The sequence below is a fragment of the Anguilla anguilla genome, chromosome 1, assembly GCF_013347855.1.
Source record: "Anguilla anguilla isolate fAngAng1 chromosome 1, fAngAng1.pri, whole genome shotgun sequence".
Classification (NCBI taxonomy): Eukaryota; Metazoa; Chordata; class Actinopteri; order Anguilliformes; family Anguillidae; genus Anguilla; species Anguilla anguilla.
In genome coordinates, this window is record NC_049201.1 from 33,862,694 (window position 1) to 33,883,907 (window position 21,214).

Sequence of the window (21,214 nt, forward strand, 5' to 3'; positions counted from 1 at the left end):
TAAATAAAAAATATATAGACATATAAACATCATAGGAGTGTACACAAGAATGAATGAATGAATAAAAGAAGAGTAAAATATGCACAGCATTTTGTGGGGTTTCTGAACCTGCTTGTCTGGCTTAAATGGCTCTTGTGTCATCTGCCAGACAGAAGAGGTGAAAACAACTCAAACTTTTTCCCCATTTCTGAAGATGTTGATTCAAAGGCAGTAGGAAAAGAGCTGGGTTATAGCCCAGTGTGCCTCAAGGTTCTGTATTTGTGCCCTATACACAGGATGTGGATCTAACCTGTTTGTATTTTTGACTTCAGCACCACCCATATCCAACTCTTTCTCCTCCTTGCCCCATGGGATTAATGGCACTGAGATGACCAGTCCACAGTCTCTGCTGGACTTGGGGTCAAGCAGGTAAGAGAGTCATCTAAGAGGGTTTACACACATACAGTGAACTCCTTAATGTTTGGGATGAAGACATTTTGTATATTTTTAAAATTTTTGTTTGAAAAATTCATACATTGGCATCAGCTTCACTATTTAAATTTCAAGCTTTTTTCCTCTTCTGTAGCACCTTTTGTATCACCTTTTTAACACAAGCCTGAAAATGACATTATTCTTGAACCCTTTTTTTGACTAAAGGCATAATCCTGGTCTCCTCAGAAAGTTAACCCTTGGAAGTTTGTTTTCCAAGAGTCCAAATTATTCTAAATATTACTGAAACAAAGTAACAGAAGCTCAAACACAGTGGAAGTGGATTTTTTTATCACACATAAAAGGTTATATTTGGATACAGATGCTTGTGGGTGTGCCTCGTTGGCTTAGAAACACAATGCAGCCACTACCACAACACTGAACAAATCCTGGTTCAAATTTGATGACAAGACTACAAACAAATGTGCATTCTGCATTGTTTTGTCTGAGCTATGTCTAAACAGGTTTCCAGAAAGGCCATTTGAAAACTCCAAAAGGACCACTGGTAACCTAAACATATTGTGGGTATTTAGAGGTGTAAACTATAGTTGCAAGGAGGTATAGTACTCAATACTTCACTGATATAAAGGTCCTTCATTGTAAATGCCTTCTGCTGTGGAGTCAAAGCTGTTTGTCACTGTCCTCTGAAATATTCTCTCAGATGAGTGATTTCTTTCAAGGTCTCCAAATGTCAAGCCTTCTGTTTAAACTAAGGCATTGAAAAATACGTTTTTTTTTTGTTGTAAAACAACATCCTGTTTCAGGATAAAGTCTCAAGACTTGGAAGTAATGGTTACTCCCTCCCTCCAGTGTCCCAATTTTGGAGGAGACAAGCGAAGCGGCTTCAAACTAGGTCCACGCCTCCTCCGGTGTAGGATACATCGATGCACACTACCTGGGAAGTGTTTTCACATTTCTTGGTGACATCGTTGTACTCACACCCACAGGGATTGAAAGACCATCCTACAGAATCTGACACAAACTTTAGGAAACAAAAATTGCAGATTAACTGCATTTTCCTAATTATATATATAGATATTTATAGATATAAGATATAAAGATATTTAGCCAAATTTGTGTGTGGTTCTGTAGGTTATCACACATAGCGTCCTACCCAAAATCTATATTGCCAACAACGGATAACAAGATGTCAGTTCATTTTTCTGGCTCATATCCTACCAACAAATTTGGTCATTTAAAACGGGGAAGCAGGTTTATTTATTTTCTTGTACATGTATTTTAGAAAAAAAAGCATGACTCTTAACATAATTAAGTAATAAAATACGGTAAGCTACCATTATTTCAGTGCGTGAATATGCATTAATTTATTTAACCACCCGTTTTTATTACCAACAAATCTGATTTCAGATGTTAGAGTAGGAAATGGTTGTTTTTTAGTGTGAACACTGAACATTGGGATACAATGACACATAATATGAAGCAACATTGGTTTACCTACCTATTTCTACTGTTAGAAACATTATCAGAAAATGGAAGATAAATGGAACAGTTGAAGTCAAAGCAAGGTCTGGAAAATTTCTGATAGAATGGCTTGAAACCTGGTGAGAAATGGTCAATGGAAGTAGCACACTGAGGTCTAGTTGTTCACAGGACAACAATACAACGTATTTTAAACAAAGGCCTACATGGCAGAGTTGCCAGAAAGAAGCCTTTCCTACGACCTCAACACAAAATTAAGCATCTGAAGTATACAAAAGAAAACCTTGAGAAGCCCGAAGCCTTTTGGAAGAACGTGCTTTGGACTGACGAAACTAAACTTTTTAGCCACAACCAAAGAAGGTATGTTTGGAGAAACAGGGTGAAGCATTTATAAAGAAGAACACTTTGCCAACTGTTAAGCATGGAGGTGGATCCATTATGCTTTGGGGTTGTGTGGCAGCTGCGGGCACAGGCAATATTGTGCGGGTGGAAGGAAGAATGAATTCCACCAAATATCAAGAAATTCTAGAGGCTAATGTTCGAAGTCAGTCCAGACTAGGGTTGCAAAATTTCGGGAATATTCAAGGTGGAAACTTTCCATGGGAATTAACGGGAATTTATGGGAATTAACTGGAAATAACGGCAATAAAATGGAAATATAGCCCTATTTGCTCAGGCTGCATTTACCATGTCATATGCAGATAGAAACAAACCTTTTACCATATTATAAGCAGACATGATTGCAAACAATTCCTATGACCTCCCTTCAAAAAAAAAAGACTTTTCTCTTAACACCTAAAAAACCCCTAAAAGCAGTCTTCCGAGTGTTGTTTTAGAATTCTATTTACATAGATAGTTGAAGTGCGTGTTTTTAGAAAAGGTCAAGGAATGACAGACATGGAAATGAACATTAACAAAATACATCCCATTTCACTGCGCAAGTGGTCAGTTGACCCCGCGGTTTTACTGACGAGCAGTATACCGTGAGTAGTGCCAAGTGATGTCAGCAGCACGTCTCTTGGCAATAGGCACCACAGTCCCCAGACATAAATATTATTGGAAATCTGTGGAGAGAAGGCCGAAGAATATTTTGTAATGTAATTTCTGAGCTAGAAGTGTTCTGCCAGGAGGAATGGAGAAAAATTCCAAAAGCAAGAATCAAAGGACTCTTAGCTGGCTACAGGAAGCGTTTGCAAGCTGTTATTGTTGCCCGAGGAGGAGTTACAGTGTACTAACAGGGTTCCCAAACTTTTGCACAGGGCCTTTTTCCTTTTTTGTATTATTTTGAAACTGTAAAAAATAAAAAGTGATCTTGCTTTAATTACATTACATTACATTACAGGCATTTGGCAGACGCTCTTATCCAGAGCGACGTACAACAAAGTGTATAACCATAACCAGGAACAAGTGTGTTGAAAACCCTAGGGAGAAGTACCGTTCCAAGTGCAGGGAACAACCGCATAGTTTAACTTGAACCCTGTAGGTTAAACTGATTAACACTAACACAAACAAGAACAGCAACAACACAGTCTATGCAAAAATACAAGCAGTAGTTAAGACACGAGTGCATTAACTAAGTCAACTACGAAACAGCTACCTAGTTACAACCCTAAGCTTACAGTCAATTTAGAGATTACAGGGAGGTAGGGAGGGATGGGGAGAGGTGCAGCCTGAAGAGGGGAGTCTTCAGTTGTTGCTTGAAGTGGGTCAGGGTCTCAGTTGTTCTGACCTCCACGGGGAGGTCATTCCACCATCGTGGAGCCAGAACGGACAGGAGACGTGATCGGGAAGCGCAAATGCGAAGAGGGGGAGGTGCCAGGCATCCTGAGGTAGCGGAACGGAGGGGTCTGGCTGGCATGTAGGGTTTGAAGATGGACCAATGTTTTAAATTTGATACGAGCCATAACAGGCAACCAGTGGAGGGTAGTGAGCAGCGGAGTGACGTGGGAGTGTCTGGGGAGGTTGAAGACCAGACGAGCTGCAGCATTCCGAATGAGTTGCAGGGGTCTGATGGCAGATGCCGATAGTCCAGCCAGAAGAGAGTTGCAGTAGTCCAGGCGGGATAGTACTATTGCTTGTTTCGGTGATCAAGTGAGGTGCGCAGCTATGTCCGTTGATGTCCTGACCAGTTTAGACAGTATCTTCAGTGTCTCTTTTTCAGAGCATAGTTGTTAAGTTTTTGCTGAGTGTGTTCACTAGAACCTCATTGGTAGATTATTTTGGGCACACAAACAATTGATTGGCTCATGGTATTGGAGCTGATTGATAAACCACTGATTATTGCTTTAATGTTCAAGCTAAATGGGGTGTTCCTGCCACAAGCTGGTGCCTTAATTGATAAAGCAGTGAGGTTATTGTATGTCAACTGCAAGCCACATTGTCAGAGCCAGTATTATTCAACCAAACATTAATGGCACAAATCCCTCAGGAAAAAAAAAACTGACTTATTTATTATACTACTTATAATAGAAACAAAATGATAACCTGTGAACCTGCTGTATAAACGTATAATGAAGTTAAATGTTTGGGTGAAGATCAAATTCTCAACTGATGAACTTCCTCTCAACTTTTCTTTGATGTAGCTCCATCAGTTTGGCTTCTCTGTCAAGTAACGCTCCCAAAGCTGGCTCTATGGACTGGGCAGTGCCACAGGCATACCAGTTGAAGTACCAACAGCTCTTCAATGGCCTAGACAAACAGAAGACTGGATTCCTCTCAGGTGGGAGCGATGTGCTGTCCCTCATTATTCTCTGTTAAGGATGATTGCATGGCCCCTGCTTAATTGAAGATTATCATCACCTGGAAGTGTATTGTATATTCTTGTTTTACCTTTAATTTTGTGAGATGTCAGCAGTGAGACCTGAACTTATTTTTTATCTGTTAGTGTTTTCAATTCATACTCAAAGTCTTCAGTCTTTTAGTTCGAACTTTATTTGTTTATTTATTTATTTTTTTATTTGTTAGTGCAATGTTTCGTCATTAACAGTAGTAACAGAGGGCTGGTTACCACGTTTTTTTAATTATTTGTTTTACATATGTTTAAGGTTTAAGTATACATTTTAAGTTAAAGACTTCTCCTGTGGACAAAAATGTTTATTTTTTCATGAGTGTGTTGTTTCACCCTCCTGTTATATATTTTTTCATGCAGAAAGCAAAGTGGGTTACTGATTGATGGAATTACAGTACCGAAAGGGCTATTTTCCAGATTCAGTGGCTCAATGCATGGGCACTGTGGGTGTAGCTATTTTGGTATTTTCATGACCAGAAGCAAGGAGTGTACAGCTCAAAGCTTGCGGTGCAGTTCGAAAATGCTGGGTTAGGATGAATATATTATGGGTGGGTGTTTTGCATGTGTATTCCATCATAGCCAATTAAATAACCCCTTTTCATTCCCTTTAAGAGCCGTGCACTTTGCAGCCAGTGTAAATAACCAAGTTACCAAACAGGCTCAGGCACATTCTAATCCATGATGGAAATACCTGTTGGTCAGTGTAATGGCTCGCCACACACCATTCACCAACTGGAAAATAGAGCCGAAAGTGTCAGGACAGGCAGTCTAATAGCAGGCCAGCAGGGGGGATTTGTACATGGTTTTGATATTCCGCTGCCTTACGGACTACACCATGGTCTTGCCGCACAGGCTGCTTCTATTAAGACTGATTCTTTGATAATTTCCTTTATATTTATTCAGAAACACTTCTGACTTTCACTTCAAACTAGTGATTTTTTTTGCCAAAGGACTCTTATTTGCCTAGGGCTCTTATTTGGATATAGACTAGCAGAACAGGCACCACAATACCAATACCAACAAGACAACCGAAAAAAAATTACCAATCACAAAAAAATCTGAAATAATAAATCATGTTTCTCTTATGCTGAATAAAAACAATTTTAGAAAACAGGATGGAGTAAGCTCCTCAATGAGACCCCAGGATTCAACCGTATTGACGGTATAAATCCAAAATAATTCTCTACAAAGAAGACATTTCACAATGTCTCCTCTAGAGGACGGGCAGATTTTTTCAATGTACCAAAAATACAAGGAAACAGCACATAATGGCATGTGATGGTATAATCAAGGTTCTAATAGCAGTTTTGTGTGCAGAAATGCAAACTTTTAGTGATCGTTTAGTTTGGCCAAAATAAACCAAACCACATGGACATTTTAGCATGTAATTTGTGCTACGAATTGCACTATTGAAGAGAATGGCGTTTTCTTATTGTTAGTATAAGACTGCGTTAACGGCTACAACAGACAAAAAAAACAAACAACTAAACCGGTCTGTTTGTTTATTACAAAGTTAAGCATTAGCCTAATAAGTGGCATAATTAGCAATACCTTTTGTAGGAAGAAAAGAGTGCTGATCTTTATCGCCAAAGAATGTAGCAAGGCTGGCTGCGTCGGCATAGCAAAGGACGCTGCAACGAAACTTTTAAGTACGTCACAATGGTTTTAGAATGTCATTACCTCACCCGGATAATTTTTGGAGCCCGTGTCATAATTGGCGTGACAGTTCCACTCAGGAGCGGCTGAGTCACGTGTGACCCCTAGTGGTAAAATTTGGTATTACTGGTCTGGTCCGTTATTAGGCTTAATATCAAACCGGTTTGAAAATGTTTACATTGGCCCAACCCTACAGTGTGAACTGGTCTTTGTGTTCTTGGCTATGAATACCTATACAAAATGAGTATTGTGCCTTATCGACCCTGTGTTTTGTAGTTATTCCAATGACCTTGATACACACTTTTGTATGTCCTTTTGGATAAACGTGTTTGCTAAATTAATGTAATGTAAATGTAATGTAGTGCATCTTTATATCCGAGGGATTTATGGCATGTCCCAACAATTAAGAAACCTCCAAATTTGGGTTTCTTTGCTTTGACAAAACATTGATTTTACTGTATGTACTTTATGTATGTAGGCACTAAATTACTAAATTAAATGACTAAATTAAAATGCTTTTAATTGTAGTGATACTTGTGGTAGTTTCATTCTGTAAGGTAAATATGCATGTGTGAACATATTTGCACTAAGTCTATTATTAGGCCTAGAAATGGTAGTGTGTTTAACTCTGTAACTTCTGGGTTGCAGGTCCCCAAGTCAGGAGTACTCTGACAGCATCACACCTCTCCCAAGCACAGCTAGCAACCATTTGGTAAAGGCATATGATATGAAATGAAGATTTACTGGGCTTAAAATGGCACACACTTATTATTTTGACTATTTACTAAAAAGCCATCTGTCCCGCATTAATGACTATGATTTTGAGTAATAGCTATTGAAGAATCGTGATTGTGTGGCTACCATACATAATTACAGATAGTCACAGGATTTGTTTTCCTGTTTTCCACAGGAACCTGGCAGATGTGGACAAGGATGGGAGGCTAACCGCAGAAGAGTTTATTCTTGCCATGCATCTAGTGGACATGGCAAAGATGGGCCTTTCTCTTCCTCTCACTCTACCAGTGAAACTTATCCCCCCTTCTCTCAGGTACGGTATTCTCCCATTGGTACCAACATCTGCCCATAGATCCAGTCCCCCTCCCTTCTCTCTGGTACAACATCACTGCCCCTCACTCTGTCCACAGAACCAATACCCTCCTCTGGTACTATCAGATGGCTGCCCATACTACCCAGAAACTCCCCCATAGCCACTCCTCAGGTGCTGTCACATCACTGTTTTCTATCCTATGTCATAAAGATTTTGACAACTTCACTATTACCAAAATTAGAGCAATACAGTCATTTCTGTTTACTCTTCATTTACTGTATTGTTTGTTTAGGATATATTTAGTTTCTGTGGTGAGAGCCATAGGAACACAAATGCAGTTGATGTTTCTCTCAGCCAAAAATGAATTTTGTTTATATAGGACAACTGTTTTCAATTAATTCCAATAAGTTCATTTTGATGATTGGAAAAGCAAGGATATTGATGCAGGTTATTTTTTTCTGACAGCCAACACACATTATTCAACTGTTTGTGAACTAAGAATAGAATATATGTCAACAAGCTGTTTTTGCAAATAAACGTGATCCTGGCGATAGTAGCCTCTTTGCCTCCAAACTCATAAACCAAGCATGATGTGTTGGCCAGTAATACAACATTTCAGCTGCTGTTACATCCTCAAGCTTGCCTCTTATGTTTTCATGCAGACACTTGCTGGAATTTCAGTGATTTATGTCAGAGTCATACTCCAGTTAAAGTATACTTGCTTGTTTCAACACTCATTACTTCCTTAAAGTGTTCTAACTCTTTAGAACATCCTCATTTGTCATAACAGAACTGGAAGTTTCAAATGTGTTGCCAACTGTTCACCATCTTGCTGGTGATTCATAGTTTTGGCACCATTTAATCCCTTTCAGAGTGGAAATAATAGTCTGACTGCTGAAGGTAGTTCAGTATTTTCAATATTGAATTTGCTTTTTTTTTTCAAGGATTTCCACAATCATTATTTATGACTTGCCTAAAGGTGCAGTTTAAATTATCCTTTCTTTTTTGAATTAGAGTAATACTTATTTTTAATATTAATTATTAATTAATTAATAATTATTATAATTATAACATTATTATTATTATATTATAATTAATAATAATAATAATAATAATAATAATAATAATAAATTAATTAATTAATTAATTATTATTAATTATTTAATATTAATTGTTTTTTAATTATTAATTATAATATTATTATAATTTTTAATTAATAATTATTTTGTGTTTAATCTTGCTTTACTCACTTCATACCTCTCTGCAATTTCAATCTATGTGAATTAAAGTAAATACTATGGTCTATGCAATAGGAAGGAAATATTAAAGAAACAAACTTGGCTGCTTGGAGGCCCATCACTGTTCTAGTGAATGGATGGGCTGGTGATTTAAGAATTTTTTCCCCAATATAAGGTTCCTTTAAAATTTCAGCAGTATTGAATTTTCAACATATTTTGAATACTAAATCTATGTAGTATCATCCATCGTATAATCATCAACTCAAAGGGGTACATGCTCCAGAGGGCCAAATGACCTGGTGCTCTACCAACATGAGGACCACATGTGTGCATGTGCCAGCCTGAGAAGAAGAAAGGACTGAACCTTTCACACTGCTTGTCTCCCTGTCCCATTGAAGCATGCAGTGCAGCCTAGCAACACAATTGTGGTATGCAGGCAACTTAATTGTTACAAAACTTTGTTTATATTTTTGCATAAATTTCAAGAAAATACAAAATGCGCTCAATGCTCTCCCTTGGTGCTTGGCCCCCCACATCGCTGCTTGCAACTATATTTATATTTCACGTTTCTATGAACCAAAAGGTTGTTTTTGTTTTTGCTTTACAGAGGGGTGGGATCTAGTGATGGGACAAATGGAACCACTCCCACTAACTATTCAACATTTTCAGAGAAGAGTGAAGCTGAGCTGCTGCAGAAAGCTGTGGGCAATGGTATTCTTGCAATTCATTATTTTTACGCCATTACTAATCCTACATCACACATGTAAATAGCATGACAGGTTTTTGTTGGGAATAGGAGTAATACCTGGAAATTCAAGTAAACCCTGTAATTCCCTGGTTGGTTTTGGACACCTGGAAAAAGTAGAACGTGACTAATGCATTTCTTGATTCTTGTTTTCTCAATTATACCTAGCCATGTCTGTTTCTCGACACACAATTGGGTTCAGCCTACTTTGTGCTTTATGTCTTCATTCATATCACAGTGACATTTGAAGACAAACACAAGAACTTTGACCAGGGCCACGTGGAGCTAGAAAAGCAGCGACAAGCCCTACATGTGCAGCAGCAGAGGGAGGAGGGACACCTGGTGCAGAAGCTGAAAGAGAAAGAGCGACGTGAGAGGGAGGCATGGGAGGAGGTGAGGAAGAGGCAGCTGGAGCAGGAGCGGAAGCTGGAGCGTCAGCGCGAGTTCAAGAGGCTGAAAGAGGGGGAGCAACGGAGACAGCGGGAGAAAGAGGAGGCAAGATGTGGTACTTTTCCTTTTAATCACCAAGTAGTTTTAATAAAAATGTTGAAGAAATAGTTTTGGTCCATAACTGTGACTTGGATTCCGAACAGTTTATGAACCAAAAAGGACTGATGTGTGATCTAACCATTTATCTACAGTATTTATATTATTGTGCAAAAGTCTCAGGCCATTTTGGAAAAAATCAAGTCAAAGCCATTTATCTGAGCGGTAAGTGTTTATTTGTTTTAAAAAAAAATACAATAGAATGTTTAAGTATTCAATGTAGGCTATACAGTGAAGTACCAAAACTGTCTTGGGCCCTATTGACAACTTAAGCAGAAACACGCTTGGGCACAAATGGAATTGCTGGCGTTGTCTTCTGCAAATGGAATATTTGTCACCTGCGCTAGGTAGTAAGCAGTAAACCCATATACATCAACATAGTTTTGGTGCTGCAGTGTGAGGTGTGTTAGTAGAAACATTCAGTGTTGTGTAAGTTCTATGTTCAATAATGCATTTGCATTTTAAACCAACCCAGGCCAGGCTTACACACAAACGCTGCAACATTGTACTATTTTGGTGGTGTAATGAATGTGCCACGCATATGGCTGCATGAACCCATTTTACAAGATGTGAGAGATATTTAGATTACTTCAATTTGACAATGTTGCATGAAAGCTGTGTTCGGTTATGCAGTCCAATGTTGGCTTTTCGGCATTGCGCCTTGTATGATGTTAATCAGTATAAGTTCCTTTTAAAAAAAATTTTGTATTAGCCTTTATTTTACTGGGAATAATTCCCATTTAGATTCATATCTCTTTTACAAGAAGCCCTGGCCAAGGCCAAGGAGCACAAAACGTCTTCCATAAAAATGCTAAATCACACTTAAAACAGACAGGCAGGTACATCAGACCAATAATTAAGAGATGAGGAAGAGCTGTAAATAATGGTGTCATCTGCATAAAAGTGAAACAGTGTAGTTGTTACATTGTAACATAGATCATTGATATAAATTGTAACTAAAATAGGACCTAATATGGACCCTTGTGGGAAACCATTTTGCATATTTAGTGGGCTTGAAAATAAACTGTCACCTAGTACACTTTACCACTCAGGTATTTTTTGAACCATCTAACCATTTTAGGACACAGTCCTATGTTAACCAGCTTTGGTATCTGAACCGAACTGTGTCAGAGGCCTTAGATGGGTCTAAAAATGATGCTGCACAGTACATTTTTGTATCAAGTGCTTTAATGATATCATTTAAGACCTGTTTTCTAAAACCAGACTGAAAATAATTGAGAATACCATGTATGATGAAAACTCTTCTAATTGATTATAAGCCCTTCCAAAACGATGGATTTCCATCTTTCAATAATGCTATATGCTGCAACATATGCTGCCTTCCAAACACCTGGTATTTTGCCATTTTCTATTAGTGGTGTCTTGTTTGTGAATGATTCATTCTTTTTGAACAAATCTATTTGGTGAACAAAAGGAACTCACTCACTTTCAAGTAACATTTCGTTCCTTTTGTTGAGCTCTCAGTAAGTTGCGAACATGCCATTCGCTGCAGCTGCAGCTTCTTCTATTTAACGATTTTCATTGGGCTTTGTAGTAGCCATTAATTATTTTAGCTCACAGTTTGAATGAATGGCTTCCTGGTTGCGGTGTAAATGGTGTAAGAGAATGTCAGGCAGATTTATTGTAGGTTTTGTTTTTTTGTAAGACTTGTCTCTGTCAAAGTGGTGCCAGATGACTCTGCCAGTTGCAGAAAAAACACTTGGATTTCCTACTACTACTACTACTGCTGCTGCTGCTACTACTGCTACTACTACTACTACTACTACTACTACTGCTGCTGCTGCTGTTGCTACTACTACTACTACTGCTGCTGCTGCTGCTGCTGCTGCTGCTGCTACTACTGCTACTACTACTACTATTCTAGTGATACAAAATAAATGTTCAAAATATACTGCCTCAAGGGGAATTAAAAATGCTGTCAGACGAGAGACGTCTATTGATTTTAAAGAAAAATATCTAATAAAAATGTTCTAAATTTGTTTGTTGTATTGGAACAAGTGTCTCACCAATGAAGTTTTTTTCCAACATTGTATAGGAATAATGATGGTGTTGAAGATAAAGATAGGACAGAGTCCGGAACTCCTATTTATGATTTAGGCTAATAAAACGAAAAAAATAAAAATAAAAATAAAAATAAAAAAAAAATAAAATCGGGAAGAGGTCAATACATGGGTTTATATAGTTTTCAGAGACAAAGAACTGTTGTTCCAGCCTATGAGATTAATTTATCACCATATGCAAAGATTCCGTTTACTAGCCAATCATTAGTTATTTTCAGGGAATCCATACCAAGACTGACTTTACTGACCTAGAGGTCCTTCAAACCCCTTATGCACTTGATTTATACTGCAGCTCTTGCTTACTTTCTAACAGACACATGGTATGGGGTGAGATGGCGTGCAATTAGATATATAGGCTATTAAAAGTAAACATTCATCACTTGTTGAAATACATTTATCAAGGTACTGTAAGGTCACTATGACATTATATATAATTGCTTATATAACTCTTTCTGTTAGTTAACTTTTTCAGTCATAACCCAGCAGTTGCTTGAAAAAATCTGAAGTCACTGGTTGTGGCCATTGGAGCTTATTTAAAAAAGAGATCGGATTGCTTGTCTGGAAATTGACAACAAGTGACCTCATTATATTCACCATTATTATGGTTACTATTGTCCAGTGACACCAGCTAACATATTAATTTAGCTATCCACGCCCCCACCCCCCCAAGTTCGCAATGTATTTTTTTAATATTGTCATTCAGTAAACAAAAATATTGCCATGTCAATTTTGAACCATATTGGCCAGCACTTCATGGACCCCTGCCACACAATGTTAATCCCCAGCATTGCAGTTGAACATGCATTAGGGCTGGGTGATATGGCCAAAATATCATGTCATCAGATATGTTTCATATCAATGGCTGCATTTGATGGAATTTGGTTTTAAAATGCAAATTACATAAGAAGTAAAAATATGCTGTATTTTCGAAAAATAAGGATAAATCAAAAAGCAGTAATAAGTTTCACTAATTCTAATAGGAACATGATCACTGAACTGGTGTGAAATAGTCAACAAAATTCAAAAATTGGACAGTTAAACATAAAAAAACCCAAATGTGCAACCTGCAAATGTTACTATTCAAAATATCCAAGCAAAATAAAAAATTCAAGCTTCTAGGTTTGGAATTAAATGAGATAATATACTTCCAGGTAGGGGTGAGCGATAAACCACTTGGATGGTTTCGGAATGTTTTTAAGCGCAATAGCAATCATCGCCTTGCAGCATTATTTTGTGATCAAAGTTAAAAATGAATTTGTTCCTATATCCTCTTTGGCCTACCGTAGCATATCGGCTTTATTTTGCCTTTTTTCCCACATCACGCAGGAACTGCCGCCGTGGGCTATGCGTGGCAAATTGTGGTCGGTCACTCACTCACGGACGATCTGTGAGGGATGTTTAGTAGGACGCATGTGCAGGTGGTGCTTCGTTTAGAAGTAGGCGAGACACAAACATGTTAGGGTTAGCTACAGTAACGTTAGACGATAAAGCTGCGCTTAAAAATGTCATGCCGTTCGAAGTGGTGATTTTGGGAGATGCAGACAGATAAAGGCGTCACGCTAACTACGTTAACCTACATAGCGCAAACTGATCGCCTACTTTAATTAACCTAGCACATATGGATGCTATCCTGCACACATGAGTAGGAGCTAAGGACATACAGCTACAACCACTGATACAGAGGTGAGGACATGCCGTACCTACCTAGCTATATAGTTAGTACAGTTGCACCGTGGGTCTGGACGGTTTCATGCTCGTTTCTTTAATCATAGGCTACTTGATTCAGTTGTAAACATTCAAACTTCAGAGGCTAGGCAAAATGCTTTTGCCATAAAAAGACTACTCCTGTCTATTTCTTGTTGATATGACATCCACTCAGCAGTGAGGCCTTGGAGCTTCAATGAGCAGATGCAGCAGAGACTTCGAGGTTTCACTGCCACTGTCATGCTGACTTAGTCATGTGTTTCCACAATCTTCTCCGCACATATTGTTTGCAACATCACCTTTGTGGCTGGACCGCAACAGCGGGGCCAGCCATATAAACGCGAATGTCTGTGACTGAGTCATTGAGTGGTGAAGTTACACCATTGGACGGCCGAGTTATGACGTTACACCATTGGTCGGCCAGTCCAGCCATATACTAGGTTTTGATCTGGTCTTGTTTAGTTAAACAGTGAGTGTCATTCAAAACAGACAATTCACCTTAAGTTTACATTGCAAATTCTTAATCAATGTGAACATTTTAATATTAGTTGGATTAGAAACAATAACATACCATTGATAACTGTACTGTAAAACCACACACTGTTCAGTAAATTCATACTGGTAGGCGAGGAAAAAACAGAAGCCATATACCACCCAGCCCTGCCGTGGACGTAAACTTATGAAACAAATTATTAACCTAATGTTTGTGCTTTCAGTTGTTGGCCAATTTATATGCTGACAGACATTACATATCTTGGCATATATAATGTTACTGGCTTGGTTACTGGCATGATTCATTAAGGGTTTGACAGAATTAGCAAACGCAAATGTTCGCTATGCTACTACTAATTATTTAAAAATTGAAGTCTGATGTTTAGGCTCCTATCACTGGTTAATGTTTAATGTCTGCAGAAAATTGTACTCACTTAAAGTGTGCAGTGCAGTCATTGTGATGCAACTCATGCTAAATAACAGCCGTTAACTTTGTGTCCGTTGGTATTTAAGCCTTGATCACAGGAGCTAGCAAGCCACTTTAGCAACTTTGGAATTTTTGTTAAGTTCTTAGCTGGTTGTCAAACCACTTTGTGACAACTTTACTCTTAAATTCGTTGTGACTACATTGTGAAAACCTTTCAGAGACCACATTAAACGATAAACTTTCTGACAACTGTGTTTTCTGGGATTTGTGTGTGTGCGGTCCAAGGAAACCTCCAAAGCTGCCCATTGTCTGTGGTATTGGTCATAGACTGCGATGGTGCAAAGCCTGTGCAAAAGCACACTCCAGGCAGAGCGATGGAGAAATGTGCTGAATTTATGATGACCAAATAAATTACTTTTGAAAAAAAATATTGCAATTTGTATTTCTTTGACTAGCCTACTTTGCATTCCATTTTTTGTCAAGTTTTGTCAAGTTCTTTTTGCACCTTTCTCTGTGTTTCTGTATATTTCCTTGATACATTTCTCTTAGCCTATATAGCAAACCCGCTATAATTTATAAATACAAACGATTACATTTTTTCCACGTTTTAATTCCAGACTCATCTAAAAGAGGTGTATAGCAGGTTTTTTTCATATTGATTGAGTTGTGTTCTTTATTCCAAGAATATAAATTTTGTTGTGTGTGTGTGTGTGTGCGCAGGCAGTGAAGCAAGAGCTTGAGAGACAGAGGAAGCTGAAGTTGGAACTGATGAGACGGCAAGAGCTGGAAAGCCACCGGAATAAGAAACTGCAGGACATTACTCAGCTCAAGGCTAAGAAGAACAGCCTGGAACTGGAGCTGGAAACTGTGGTGAGGACCCCTCTCCAACTAGCACAAAGAGTCTCCCCCTCTGAAAGCATTATTATTATTGCATTATTAATTATTTCATAGTCATTACAGGTCTGAAACCTGACAAAGTATCTAGTTTTGGGCTGAGTTCAGGTTGTTCTTTTTGCATACAACTATTTTATGTTTTAAATGCATTTTTATTTGAAAAAATGAACTTCTTGTTTTGCGTATACACACTCTCCTTCTAATCCTTGTCTAACTTTAAAATGGATGAAATTAAATGAAAATTTCCAAAGTGAGAATTCCAAATGAGTCGGGAACGACTTCATTGTGAAAATTTTATGACCTCATTTTGACAACAGATAAAAAGCTCACTGGTCACGTACAGTGTATGGATTGCAATGTTTGTTTTGACCTATGATAGCAAGGAGACTGATCCCACTGTACATAGAGATACCGTCCAAGAAATTGCAAAAACTTTGCTGCCACTAGTGAGATATGGAGGCTAAAGCAAATGGGTCTGATGTGTACAGTGCTTGATCGCTACTAACCCATAAGACAAGAGGTTTATTAGCATATCACAGTGGTCTGCTGATGGGTTGCTGTGGCTGGGTAAGCAGTGTAGCTACTGTTTACTATCCATGGAAATAAAATATAGCCAATTGCAGTATGATAATTATTTCTATAACTCAAGTGCATAGCAGCTGAGCATTGTAAAACCAAGTCTTTGAGTGATTTTTGGTTTCGGGTTGAGTTGGGTTTTAAAATTTGGCAGTAGCAGTCAGGCTTGGTCAGGTCTCAAGGTCATGGGTACAGACCAGGTTCAGGTTTAAATTTCAAGCCTGCGCAGACCTCAAATAGGCATTTCATGTGCATTAGTAATGCTGAGCATCAGGAATGCGAAATACAATTCCAAAGTGCTAGCATAACTTACTGTTAAATTTCTTTTGTGATCAATGGTTTTATTTTAAGTAAAGTTTCACCTCATTTCATTAAGTGCATTAAGTGTTGTTATATAATGTTTATTATGGTAGTAATATCCACAGTACCAAATATAGCTTGAAGACTTAAATATGCTGTCTTTAGAATTTTGTTTTGCTCGACTAAACTGATTTTTTCTATTCGGCAATGTAATAATAGTGATACTTCCTGTATACTCCTCCCTATTAACCTCTTCACGCAGATCCCAAGTCTGGCCAATCCTCACCCAATTTGGGGGTGTTCTATCTAAGGTTTTATACCTCCAGATGTTATCATTAGAGACTAGGAAAATGGCTTAAATGTAGCTAGACATTTGTACCATTTACTTACCATTTATTTAAAGTGCCACACATTCAGTTATCCTGACAAAAATGCAAAAATAAAGTTGTTCGCATTCAGTTTGAAATGACACACTGAGAGATCACATATACACTACATGGCCAAAAGCATGTGGACACCTGACATCCGGCATCTCATCCTTAATTATCGGCATTAATATGGGGTTGGTCTACCCTTTTCTGCTATAACAACCTCCACTTTTTTGGGAAGGCTTTATACTAGAAGTTGGAGCACTGCTGCAGGGCCTTGCTTTCATTCAGCCAGTAGAGCGTTAGTGAGGTCTGACACTGATTGGGCAATTGGTCTTTACTTGCAGTAGGCTTTACAATTCATCCCAAAGGTCATGGATAGGGTGGAAATCAGGGCTCTGTGCAAAAATAATAATCTAGAATATTATTGTATTCTGTAGCATGAAGATTTACCTTCATTGGAACTAAGGGGCCTAGCCCAAACCATTAAAAACAGCCTCAGACTCAGGAGTATCCAGATACTTTTAGTCGATACATCTAGTGTACATAGCATGTAAAACTATATGTTGTGGGTCACAAACTTCTTGATAACAGTATGCAAAATTTGAGTGTGATATGCAGAACTGTTAAAGATCGATGAAGCAGTTTACCTTAGTGTCCCTTAGTGTCTCCAAATCTATCCAAAATATCTAAATTGTGCATTGCCATAATTTAAATCATAATGTGATCATATATTTCACTACAAAACTCCCTTTTGCATCGTTTTATGTTGATTTAAGATGAAGCATTAAGAACACTGTGATACACTGTGGTAAACATACCTAAATATGTAATCATTCACTCTTGTATGTTTTTCTATACTCTACAGTATGTAATCTTTTGTTGCATGGGGATGGGATGACATTTTACAAATGTTACGATTAATGATCATTCCAAAGTATATTTTACATTCATCTAGCACATATCAGCACACTGTAAATGTGAATGAGTATTTTCCATGCCATTTCCATTCCATACTAACAGCTAGGCCCCCAATACAAATGTGCTGAGCATTATTAGCAAAAGCTAATGGTTGTCCCTCCCGACCAATACGGATATAACAATACAAGAAAATTTGACAGTGTAAATAATTGAAATGCAGACCTGCCTACCTGCACGCATTTTGTGTACCAACCACGCAATTCTTGGTCAAAATACGCAGGTACGAAATGCCAGCTGAAACTACGCAAAAAAAAAAAAAAAAAAAAAAAAAAAATTATTATAATTGAATTACGGAAAACAATCAGTTAATACAAAACAATACCGTACATTTATTCGGTATTTAAACTACATCCCTCGGATTGAACCAGATGCTACGACCTTGTGCTTGTGGTTCTGTAACCCCTCCCCAACCCACTCAACATCCACTGATACGCAGCGGTACTTTTTTATCCACCGAGGCGTAGCGCTGCATTGCTGAGGTAAAATGGGAAGTGGGGAGTAATAATCAAGCACAAAAATGTCACCGTAATGTTAACATATAGAACTTTCAAACATGTTCGGTAACTTTACAAGATGATGCATTTCAAGGGGTATATCCTAATGAGATAAATTTGTGTATATAGTTAGCCGTAGTAGTAGCTCGCATACGATTTAGCCTCGTTACGAGACGTGTGAATAACTGATGGAGTAGTTTAGCTGCAGTAACTCAAACGCTACGGAGACTCCCTGTTCAAACTTTGAATCGCACATGCTCTGTTGAAGCAAAGTGACCATTGCAAAGGTGTTTGACTACAGACTGCTAACGTAGCAAATAATTCCTACTATTGCAGCCAGTCACCCGACCAGCCTTGCAGTTAGAAAATAATTATGACGTCAGATGACGAGGATACTAACAAGGAGAGCCTTCCACAATATGGCATAAGAGAGAGAGCAGCAGACCTACTAAAAAGAAGCAAGTCCATGCCCCCCAGAAGTTCCTCGCAAAATATCGGGAGCAATGGCTGTGCCTCCACCCCTCAAAACTTCCACACTTTCTTTTAGCACATTGTGCAATTATGATTTTGACATTAGCCACCAAGGAGCTTCAGGTAATAATTTAGCTAAACCTCTAGTTACAAATGCCTACATTCCTAGATAATTTTTCAATTGAATACTTTTTTTTTCATTAGGCCTATATGATGTGTGCCTATATAAGCTGATTCAATTATTTATTAAATAAAAATGGAAATCATGAACAGAAACTTGGTTTTATTCATAATTGACAGTGTTTTACATCGCAACATTATTATTATTATTTTTTTTACATTTCAATGTAAGTTTCTGTAAATCCTGAAAACATATGTTACAGTATGCAAAATAAATTATTTCCATTTTTATTAAATAATTGAATGCAATTCACTTATGGTTATCTGTTTGTATAAGCACACATATCATATAATGAAATATTAATCATGAAAAAAAAATTTAAGCAGGCGTACTCAAACTTTTGACTTGCAAGTATATCATAACATAGCCCAGTGCAGTGCAAGTGATATTTTAGAATCAGGTCAAATTATACAATTTTGCCTGATCACTTCAACAGTCAAAACGAGAATTATGAAGAAAGGCTTGTGTGTGCGTGCGTGCGTGCAAAGCGAAGTGGTACGTGCGAAAGCATGTGAACTAAGCGTTACACTGACTATTGTGGTACTCAAAATATTTTCCTAAGGTAGGCAGGTCTGGAAATGTTATAAGCAGTAATTGGTACATGTTTGTACATATCTTAGCTAGACTTCATGGTTCCTCCTGTTCTGACCCACTCCCCAGAGAATTTTATTTAGCCATGCTGATGAGTTGGCAAAATTAGTAAAATCTTCCAAAAACCAAAGAAAAAAAAAACAATTACCCCTCAACGAGTGCTTGTATATTACTGTGTAATGTTGCAGTTGAATGCACGACCCTGTGCTGAACGACTCACGCAGTAATGCAGGGCTCTCATTCTCTGTAGTACAATTAAAATGAAACATGTCATGTACCACTGGAAAGCTAATAATGGAAAAAACAAGATAAATCAAATCAGAACGAACTGAAAGGAGTTACACCCGCGTGAATTAAGGCTGGGCGATATATATCGCAAAAATAATTTTTGTGTGCAATAATGGTTGTTGCCACCATGTGGTATACCACCTTTCTTTTTGTCTTTTTCTCTTATATGAATTATACCTGACGCGATAGCAAACAACCACGCTTTTGGAGACCGTGTGAAACGCTTTCCGGAAAAAAAACGTCACCTATTGTGTGGCGACTGGTGAGCTGAAAATTGGTGGAGTGCAAAACTTTCCTTTACACTAATCATTGATCTCAAACTGTTTTAATTAATTTTCAGTGATTAACAAGCATGCAAACAATCTGACTAATCAATTGGAAAGTGACACACAGCTTCTTCGCATTGTGTTAGGGAGATTAAATGATAAATGCGATTTAGAAAAATCAGTTTTAATCACTAAGCAGTGGCGGAAACTTCCCCTGATTTTCCTTGAGTATCAATACAATTAATCCACAAAATAGGCTACTCAATACTATCATATATAGCCTGCTCTCCCCGAATAGGCAGTTTTAGCGAACAGCCTAGGCCTTATAGCCTACATTTATTTTCATTTGCAGTACGAAAGTGTGCACATTTTTAATCAACATTATTTGCGGATACATGCACTTCTTTCTCCCCACTCGTATTCATGGCAAATATCTGCAATGTGTAGATTGTAAACAGTCTTGAAGTGCAGGTTTTATTTTTACTGGTTATTCTGAAAGCTAACATGGTAGATAACAGACTGGTGTATCTTGTTTGTTAAGTGTAGACTACTTGGTGATTAAAACAGATTTTTAACGGACAAATTGAGTTAAATCATAAATTCAATTTAAAAATCTGTTTTAATCACCAAGTTGTTAGCTTTCAGAATAACCAGTAAAAATAAAACCTGCACTTCAAGATTGTTTACAATCTACAATCTACACGGTATGAAGATGCTGTGTGTTAGGCTACTTGCCATTTGATTAGTCTGATCATTAGCTTGATAATAAAGGAAAATGAATGAAAACAATTGAGATCAATGATTAGTTTAAAGGGAAGATTTGCGCCCCACCAATTTTCAGCTCGGCTTACTGCTGATTGGCTGTCTTGGCTGTCAACTCCCAGTAGGTAACAGCGGTTACGTTTTTCTCTGGAAGCATTTTACACAGCCTCTTTAGTTGTTTAGTAACGCTTCGGGTACAATTAAAAAGAAGAAGACAAAAGAAAGGTGATATGCCCTACGGTTTCAACAACAAAAACCAATATTTTGAGGTATTTGTATAGTAAAACTAATATACTGTATGCATTTACTGGTATGTATTGTTATGGGATGCATCATTTATTGAAAAGTGTACTCTCAAAATGCAATATGTGCCAAAATGTCTCAGTCTCAAATAGAGGCCCCGTAGCTT

The 21,214-nt window shown here is 37.9% G+C and overlaps 1 protein-coding gene across 3 annotated transcripts in view; it reads left to right on the forward strand.

Annotated features, from left to right (window-relative positions):
- LOC118211301 (intersectin-2-like) overlaps positions 1-21,214 on the forward strand; it is a 137,755-nt gene that overhangs the window by 24,384 nt on the left and 92,157 nt on the right. For all 3 annotated transcript variants that reach the window (XM_035388415.1, XM_035388405.1, XM_035388423.1), the window contains 7 exons: positions 312-408; positions 4,491-4,627; positions 7,001-7,064; positions 7,263-7,400; positions 9,246-9,349; positions 9,622-9,878; positions 15,354-15,503. In XM_035388415.1, coding sequence (XP_035244306.1) covers positions 312-408; positions 4,491-4,627; positions 7,001-7,064; positions 7,263-7,400; positions 9,246-9,349; positions 9,622-9,878; positions 15,354-15,503 — 947 coding nt within the window. The remainder of the gene's footprint in view (positions 1-311; positions 409-4,490; positions 4,628-7,000; positions 7,065-7,262; positions 7,401-9,245; positions 9,350-9,621; positions 9,879-15,353; positions 15,504-21,214) is intronic.